Source organism: Octopus bimaculoides, chromosome 2, assembly GCF_046866305.1.
Source record: "Octopus bimaculoides isolate indiv1 chromosome 2, ASM4686630v1, whole genome shotgun sequence".
Lineage (NCBI taxonomy): Eukaryota > Metazoa > Mollusca > Cephalopoda > Octopoda > Octopodidae > Octopus > Octopus bimaculoides.
The window spans coordinates 61,239,730-61,249,897 of record NC_142929.1 but is presented as its reverse complement, the minus strand read 5'-3'; the positions used below and the strand labels follow the sequence as shown (position 1 = coordinate 61,249,897).

The 10,168-nt window shown below is 31.6% G+C and overlaps 1 protein-coding gene across 10 annotated transcripts in view; it reads right to left on the bottom strand.

Moving 5' to 3' along the window:
* Nucleotides 1-2,251: 2,251 nt before the first annotated feature.
* LOC106869439 (zinc finger protein basonuclin-2) overlaps nt 2,252-10,168 on the bottom strand; it is a 210,732-nt gene continuing 202,815 nt past the window's right edge. For all 10 annotated transcript variants that reach the window (XM_052977305.2, XM_089346194.1, XM_052977296.2 and 7 more), the window contains one exon: nt 2,252-8,617. In XM_052977305.2, the coding sequence (XP_052833265.1) occupies nt 5,771-8,617 (2,847 nt within the window). In that variant the 3' untranslated portion in view covers nt 2,252-5,770. The remainder of the gene's footprint in view (nt 8,618-10,168) is intronic.

The following is a 10,168-nucleotide window of genomic DNA, read 5'->3' as shown; positions in this document are numbered from 1 at the left end:
GTTTACTACTTATTACAAACTACCTAAAACTGTCTATACCCTATGGACAGTAACTTTTTACTGGAGCACATTTGTAACTTGATTAAGATTTTATGACTAGAATAATCATATTTAATTGTTTACATGCCAAAATGTTCTAGGTAAGGACATTTTAAACAATTTGGTCATAATTGTTTCTTTTTAATATAGATAGATATTTTACTAATTATAAATGCCTGATATCCAATTTTTACCAGAAGGAAAAACTTCTGTTGTAATTAACAATCATTAATAATAATTTTCTTTTTTTTACATATATGGGAGCAAAGCTTCATATTTGCAGAGAAAGGCTTTCAGACTTGTGTCACATTAGCCTTTTTCTCAAGGTCATTAGCAATGAATCATTATGAATCATTATTGATATTGATTTCTAACTTGGCAAAAAGCCATATATGCGTAAGGAAGGTATGCAACTAATTGGATTGTACCTCATTATATTACCAGTACTTATTTTTCTAAGGGATGTAACCAAATATCTTAAAGTATTTTGTCTAGTGCTATCTGTTTCTGTTATTCCACTTTCCTATTGTTAATATTATCATTAAAAATCAGTTGCTTTCTAATGACAGCAAAGGTATATTGAACTCATATGTAAATTATGCATGTTTGTGTATGTAGTGAGTATATATGTGTTCAGATAGCAACTCTTCTTTTAAGCAAATATGATTAGGATCATGATAAGTGTTTAGTTTTAGCAATTTCTCCTTCAAATGTTTTGCCTTATTTATATTCTACTATAAGAAAATATATAAATTTCCTGTTATCTCTATGCTTTGAGAGTCTTACCCACCACTTAACCAAAAATTATGCAAATGTTACTAATGTATAGTAGTTTGGGTACGTTCATATCTGTATTTTTTCTACAAGTTTAAATGTTGAAGTTAACTTTACAAAATAAAACAGAAAACATTGAATTTAATTCCAATATTTAGTCAAAGAAATAAGCATCCTCAATAAATAAATTTTAAAATTTCATTTTAAATAAAGAAAAGGGAAAAATACCAACGAAAATTTGTATCCTGAAGTGAAGATAATATGAGTAAATTTAAAGCAGATGAAGAGATAAGCATATGAGATCATTTAAATATCTAGAGGTTTCTTTAAAGAATATCAGAGGGATTGTTAGCTGCAAACATTATTTTAAGGAAGAAAACAAAATAAATGATAATTTTTTTTTAAATACCTGCCTTAGGTTCTTCTATAGTAATAAATGTATGTATGTATGTATGTATGTATGTATGTATATATATATATTGCCATGTGTGACTGTATTGTTTGTGCAACTTTACATACATGTATATATATATATATATATATATATATATATATATATATATACATATATATATACACATATATATATATATATATATATACATATATATATATATATATACATGTGTGTGTGTATACACGCACAAACATATATATATGTACACACGTTTATATATACATATACATGCTTGTGTGTATGTTTGTGTGTGTGTGTGCATGTAGTTGCACATATTTAGCAGTCAATGTAGAAATTAAATACCACATATGTGGAAATAGCAAAACTACCAACAAAACACAAAAACTTTGAAGTAAAGCCAAATAAAAATACTAAATATTATTACTGGAAATCAATTTGAAAAGTTACTAATATTTTGTACAAAAAAAAACAAAAAAACTTTGGCTCTGTCTTAAGAGTACTGATAATACTTAAAATTTTAGTTTTAAAATTGCACATAATCAAAACCAATAGCTTATTTTTATTTCTCAATCCAATATGTAACCAGTAATTATTGAAAATAAATAAAGTATAAAAGGAAAAAGTACTGTGTATGTTCATATGGATGCTTAACTGAACATGTATGTGTGTGTGTGTGTGTGTGCATTTGATGATTACCTCTATAACAATAGGTTTTACCATTCATAAGAAAAAAAAAGGAAGACCTGGGTATTTTTATTTTGAATCAAAAACAAAATGAACATTTTTTTAAAAGAAAAAAGGCCCTTCAATTTTATAATTCCTTCGTTGCAATACTTGTTTAAATATAAGTTGCTTGTTATATTGAATGTAACCAATGTTCTATTGGATCTAACAAGCTAAGAAAGCGCTCGATTTCACAGTTTCTATTAATTAAAAAAAATTTTTGTCATTTATTTTAGCAAACTGTAGAGAGTATCACACCAACTAAATTCTTTGTAAATGATTTAGGGTTATAAATTATTTTATTTCATTTTTTTTTTTATTAAATTTGGCAAGAAAGTAAAGGCAACCATAATGTAATTGTAAAGAACTAGTAAACAAATATCTAAGTTTGTTTTCCTCAATATCTACAGAAGGGAACTGAGGAAATTACAATAAAAAATGAACAATTATAGTTTATTTCAATAACAACGACTTTATTTTGTAGTGAGGAAGTGAGGCCTCAAAGTATGGTTAATAAGCAATTGTAGCTTTAAATCTCATTTTAACAAAAATTGTGAATATTAGGGTGATGAATAAAAACCCTAAATTAAATCGGCTGTTTGATTAAATGGTAAGAATAGTGCATTAAACATATCACTAATTATGATGGTATATTATGAATTCTGGCTGTTATGGTTTCCGTAAAAAAAATTGTGAAGAATTTGATATAAAAATCTTTAAGACGCAGATCACTAAAAAAGAAACAAAAACAATAAAAAATTGAAATTCACTGAACAAGATGATAAAAAATAAAATAATAGATATAAATTCTTATAAAAGAGGGTTATTGCACCAGGCCCTAATGATGACTAAAGAGTAAAATAATTGAAATAAGATATATTAACGGTTTTTCTTTTTATAGTCCAACTCTAATCACAGAAACAAAATTCTATCAGACTAACAGATGAAAAAGTGAATTTTAATACATGATGCTTGATAAGTTTTATTATCATTATTATTCAAAACTATTAGATTCAGTATCCTATACATAACAATAAACACGTATACTGATTTCATATAAAACAAAAGTAAGCAGACTTCCGTAAAGTACTGAAAATTATTATTTCCTTTCAACTTATATAGATTAACCATAATGCTCTACAATTACAGATTGTAAAATTAATCATTTTGCTAATTATAAAAAAAATTAATGGTATCTGTTAGAAATTCAGAACTTTTTTTTAAAGCTTCTTTTAAATTAACAAAAGAGAAGCCAATATAAGTATTTTACTTAGTATGATAATTAAACAAAAACTAATCTCACTTAGTTTACAAAGTTAGATCTGTTTTTGAATCTTATGAAGTAAATTTTGTCTCTACTATGCCCAAATATAGTTTATCTTTTAAGAGAGCATCAACTCTGTGTAGAAGCAGCAACTTATTGATATTCTGCATATCTTGATTAACTTATTTTGAAAGGTAACATTAACAATAAACATATTTACATAAAGCTTGTGCATAAGAGAAAGTACGTCGACACTACATTTGATCAAGAGACATTTGGATTAAATCAATAAACACTATGAAGGAAAGTAAATATTAAAATGTTTTTTGTCATCATTGTTCTCCTCATTAGTATTACCGTTTAGATTATTATGACTAGAATTTGATATTAGTAACTTTCAGCACCGATAAAAGCCAATGTTAGGCAGAAAAGTGGATGTCAAGTTTCTAATTTGTGGTGGTGATGGTGGAGGTGGGGGCGGGGGTCTTCAAAGAAATTTTAATAATGACTTTGGAGAAATAATCAGATGACACAAGATGGATGAAAAAATTAATGGTAAAATGAGTGAATAAATTAACTGAATCAATCTCCAAAATCTAACATGAACTAAAAGAGACCGGAGAAGTGTATATGCGATAATGTATATTAAAGAGAATGTAAAAGGAAATGATGTAGAGATGCAACAAGAAAACAAGAAGGAAACAAGACATTTCTATCTTTTCCTGTTTCAATTTGATTTGTTTGTTTAAACACCAGCTAAACTGTAAAATTTTCAGTTGAAGATTGGTTGCATGAATATATACAATGAAATTTGATCCTTAAATATTTTATTTTGATTATTTTTCTTATTTTTTTTTTAAATACTTATAAAATTATGAAGCAAATAAGTTAATGGAATGAAATTTAAAGGATAAGTGAATAATGAAGAATGGAAATGTAGTCAATGTTTCATGTTGCTGGCATATTCAGTAGGAAACATTAATGTTCTTTACTCAAATGTATATTATGTTTAGAATTGTAAAAAAAAAAAAAAAAAAAACCCTGGGAATATTAGAAGCCTAAGCAGAGTTATCCCAAATGTTGTCATTCTTTTAGGCATTCATATTTTATTGGTGCAAAGGTAATGATAATGGGAGCAATGTTAATTTGGGAGTGATTAATTGAATATGAAAGTGTTTAGTCTGGGTTTTCAGCTCTACCAGAATTTTAACTGTATTTTTGACATGATTTGTATAGGAAATATGTAAATGACCTATTAAATATTACTCTGCTTCAATCAGAAATCTAAAGGTTCTGATGGATGTTTTTAAACACTTTTCTTCATTATTATGTTAAATAAGTTTTCAAATTCATGAATGTGTTATATAATTTTCAAACAGTAAATGTTAGAGCCTTATATATTGCCAGAGACTACATTAAAATTTCATTATGAATATGCATGCACACACACATGCACATGCATTCTACACATACACACTATCAATTCTTTCATTCTACAAAGTCTTAAATATTAAAATTCAGCTGTGTGAGTTGTTAAAATCCAAAGGGTGAAACTGTTTCATCAGGTTATTTATTTTTCTCTGATTTAAATAATGAATAATGAATATTTATCTCAGTTATCAGTTGAAAGAATACAAAATGGACACCCAGGTGTTATAACATTACAGAATTAAGATTTTGTAAACTTTTGTAATTAACTAGAAGCCATTATTTTTGTAAAAACAATGTATGTTCATGAGCACACACATGCATGTGCACAAACTCATACACACACACAAACACACAAACAAACACACTCACTTGCGCAAACGAACACACGCACATAAACACAGTTGCATGTTGATGTAAATAAGCATTGTAAATACAAAAACTACTGACCTCACCAGAGGTACTTCTTTTGGTTTGAAGTAATCTCCTTATCTGGGCTAGGACGGAATAATTTTTTATGACTACTGAGAAAACCCTTTCTAAGCAGTCAGCATTAAAAATATTTGTTTCTCATTCATTTATAATTTATAAATGACAATGATGAATTCTAGATGATTTTTAAAACTTAAAATCTTTTATAAATGGCCATCATTTTGGTAATCTCACCCCAACCTCAGTGAACCATAATGTAAATAATGATATGCATATAATAAAAATTCTATTGGCAGACAAGGCAAATTTAAGATAATAATTGATACCTGAGCAAAACAATGATAAATAAATAAAAATAATTATAATTGCAATACAACTCAAGAAAATAGGAAGACAAAAAAAAAAAAGAAAGGAATTTATAGATAGGGAGTGGGGAGAAATAAATTATTAAAAATAATAAACTGAAAATTCATGTACTTCTGAAAAATACTGTTGACATGGCTAAATAAATAAGACAACAATTGCTACATTCTATGGTTATGACCACCATCAATAGCTTAGATTTATGAAAACAAGTTCATCATAAATCAATAGAAAGTAGTCAAAGATGATTAATTAGGACAACTGAAAACACTGCATTCTTCTGTGAGGTATCATGGTTCCTTCTCAAGGACTAGGTCTTTGGCAAACTGTCAGGATAAGCCATTGGTTTTCATGGACGACAAATGACGATGTAGGTTATGGTTCTGTGTGTGCCTATTTCGGCTCTTGCGGGTCGAGAAAATCTTGTCACATCCTGAGACTGTACAGTAGTACATCTCTTTTGGATGAAGGGTTTCAATATGTTCTTTGAGAGCAAGGTTGTCACGGAATTTTTGTTGGCATACGTGACAACTGACTGCACTGTTCAGTTCATCATCGATGTCCTCGTCTTGCAGGTGATCGCCCCCATCGTCATCGTCGTCATCTTCTTCCTCGGCCCCACTTTCATCACCCCCATTACGGGTAGAAAAGGTGTTCTCCTCAGCTCTGTCTCTGCTGTTATTTCCAATGAAACTATCATTAGAGTGACTTCCCACTGAGGAAATAGTTTTACGTTTATTACAAATAACTGTGTTTGGGTTACTATCCTCATCACCAATACCATGATTACTGTTTTCATTGTAGATGCGGGAGTCATATTTTTGGTTGATATGATCTTTCACTTGGTTATTTTCTTTGTTTCCACCTCTCATTCCTTCACTGTTGTCCTCATCATCATCATCAACATCATCAATGTCATCTTCATCCAATTCATCCACATCTTCAATTTCCTCATCATCTGGGAACTGGTCCGTATCAGATGTGGACAACAGTTTGTGGTGTAGGTTCAGGTTGGTGCTGTGTCGATCTCGGCTGCGTTTTGAAGGGAATACAGCATTGCAACCATCAATAGTGCACTTGTGCATGAGTTTATAATGGACACTTTGATAATGAATTTTGAGGTCAAAATGATTTTGGAGAATTTTCCCACAGAAATTACACTTCCGAGGATTATCTTTATCTAGTGGAATATCTGTACTGTTGGAGTTAGAATCTGGAGAATGACTACCATTGGCTCTAATGGCCAAGTGGCCTTCAATGTCAGTGGAAGCTTGGGAGGCATTTGAATCATGATCTGAACCAGGACTCATGTTTAGAGATGACAAATTAGAAGGGCTACGTTCGCAGTTATCTTGAGAGAGGTCAACTGGATCTGAAGAGTTATTGGTGTTATTATTTGCTAAGAGGGAAGCAATTCTAGGAAAGTGGCAAGCTTCTTTCCTAGGTTCTTGTTTTGGATTACAGTTTGTATCACAAATGACACCGCTGTGACTGGAGAGAATGACTGAGTCATAAACCTTGCCAGACATAGATTTTTCAGGAATCTCCCGAACAGAACATCCATCAGCTATTTCCTTTTTTATTGCAATTTTGTCATCCAGTTCATCATCTGCAGCTGAATTAGATGTAGATTTTACATTCTCAGCATCATTTAAGCATTTCTTGTTGTGTTTAGTTGCATCTTTCTCATCTGAGATTGAATTTTCATCACTCATGCTGTAATTTTCTTCCATCTGGGCACAACGGGTAGGAATCAAGCTTTTCCTTCTGTTGAAGCCACGCTGTGTGCTGCTTACATCTGGTTTCAATGTATCGTCCAGCGACTTCACATCATCAGTCATATCAATGGCTTCATTACTTCCATCGTTATTTTCCATTTTTATTTTTTTCCCAGAAGACATATATGAAAGGCTGTTTCCCACATCTACAAAGCATGACTGATCACTCCTGTTGAGGACATTTGAATCGAGTGAGGGAATCACTGCTCTAGAGAGATAAGATGAAGTAACGACCATGGTAGGAGGAGAATTAATGAGCCTCGAAGGGAGTTTGGACTCAGCTACTAAAGTAGCTCCTTCTGGGAGTTTGCGTTTTTGAGGCATGTGGAGCTTAGGGTTAGGGTTGGCACTGTGGCGATTACGACTGCGACGAGAACTGAACATCATACTGCAGCCTTCAACTGTACATTTGTGCATCTCTTTCAGATGTACTGCACTGTAATGAATTTTAAGAGCACCTTTATCACAGAAAGTTTTATTGCAAGCTGTGCAAAGAACACGCTTTTTGCCGTTGGGTGCAATCAGTGTACTTCCAAATGATGCCGAAGGAGTCCATTGACGTTTGATTGGATTAGCCGACTTTCGGAGGTGTTTTACTTTGCGATCTGCATACACAGACAGTGCTGATTCTTCACAGTCTTTGGTAGAATAATTTATTGCATTCATAGGTGAATCTTCTTGGGAGATAATGACTGGGCTAATATTTGGCATATTTATGCATGGCGCATGTTTAGAATTTTCAATTATATCTGGCGGTTTCATTGACTGGAACTGGGGAGGACTTGTGGATGTTGGTGTTGGTGTTGGGGTAGTACTCAGATTTTTGGGACTTTCATCACCGTGGGAAGGTAGTGGTGGTGGTGGTGGTGGCAGAGGTGGTTGTGATAGCTGTGGCACAGAGGCACGTTTTTCTGATAGTCCTGGGCTAACAGCAGGACTTAAGCGTTCCCTTCGAAAATCAATGGGCAACATGGTTTGCAGACGGCCTAATGGGGACGAGGTAACAGGACTCGATGTAGGTACAGGAGTGGGAGGCATACTTGTGGGGCGTAAATCCCGTGGGGGTGTAGTGGCAGTATACTGTATTGCAGTCGGTGCTACAAGGCGGTTACTACTGTGGGATACGAATGGCATGCGATTTGAGAACAGATGCCGTGATTCGTAGGGACGCATGTAGCTTTGCATACTTAGGTTACTCCTCTCAATGAATTTCTTGATTTCAGACTCAGCCCGAGAAGTTTGCTTGACATAAAGCTCTTGTTTCTCTTTAGTATCCTGAAGAATGATTTCCTGAGCAATAGATTTTGTTTCTCCAAATCGGAGAAACTGTTGTAATATTATATGTTCCTCTTCCCGAGTGGCAATGGTCCATTTATCTAAAACTCGGCCAGATGCATCCTGAAAATAAAATAAAATAAGAAGAGTTAGGTGATTGTGGTACATTTTTGAAAAATAAGTTATTGTTGTAAGTATTATATAAATAAATGAATCTTTTATTACTATTACTGTCATAAGTTACATATTATTAATAAAAAGAATAACAACTGTACAAGTAAGAAAAATATTGCTTTCTGTAAAAGAATGGCTTGGGAGTAGGAAAGTATGAGATGTTTGCCAATAATTTTCTTGTGAGAATGAAAATGTAATAATTAAGTAAAGATTCATATTTAATCAGATAAGAAAGTCTGATACACAGCACTAAAAATAGGCAAATATCTCTGAAGTGCTGAGAAACTGTTACAGGCAAGTGTCTAGCACAAGTTTTATGATATTAAACAGATGAGAAATAGCTCTTCCTCTGGATGGGACACCAAACTGTCACATGTAACATTTCCAATTATATTGCTTAACTACACAATGATTACCAACACCTCTAGGCTGCACTTCAGACATTTCATTGTGTAGTTAAGTAAAGCATATCATTGTACTTGAGAGGCTTAGTATAGATAAATATCAATGCAAAAAAAAAAAATCTTCCTTTGACCAATGGACAGGAAACAAAAAGCAACTACAGAAAAAAAAAACAAAAAACAAAGAAAAGTGTTAGTTTTGTAATTCATGAACTGTCTGTTACAATGTTTCTCCATACAAAAGAAAGGGGTTTTGATGTTGCCCTGTAAGATCTTACTGGAGTTACAGGAAAGTTTGGAAGGAAATAAACAAATTCAATAAATTCAGATTGGTATAGAAATTATTGTTAAAGATGATGATGATAATAATAATGATGATAGTTATTATTATTTATTATTACCATTTTAAAAACTACAATAACATGACCATGATACTAATAGCAGAAACTAGTTGTTTACATCTCAAGAACAATTCTCTACTTGTGTGAGCATATGATAGCTTAAAACATATCTTAAAAGACTCAGGTAGGAATGTTAAGATCAACATAAATGTAGTATATATATATATATATATATATATATATATATATATATATATATATATATATATATATACAAATATAAATATAAATATATATATATAAATAACAAAATCCAACAGGTTTAAAAACTGCATTGTGCTCTAATGTTTACTTCGGCATAGCTTCTATGACTGGATAAAGCACTCAGTGTAATCTGCAAAGTGGTCAACCCAAATATAGAATTCAAATAAAAAAGGAAACATATGATCATGACAATACCCTTTGAACAATCTAGGAATGTAGCAACTCTGAATAGGAACTAACTCAAACCTTTCTGGATAAGAACTAAGACCACGACAATCTGTTCAACCAATGCAAGCATGGAAAGCGGTGGACATAAATGACATATTCTTGAGATCAAGTGCAGTATATCAGAACAATGCAAGGTGCATTGAACTAAGCTTGGAAAAGTATATTTTTCAAAGATATATTTTTAGAATTTCAAAATTTCATTATAGACACTGGACAAAAGAACATCTAAGTCATGGTTGAACTGGAATTTTGTTTCATTTTCTCAG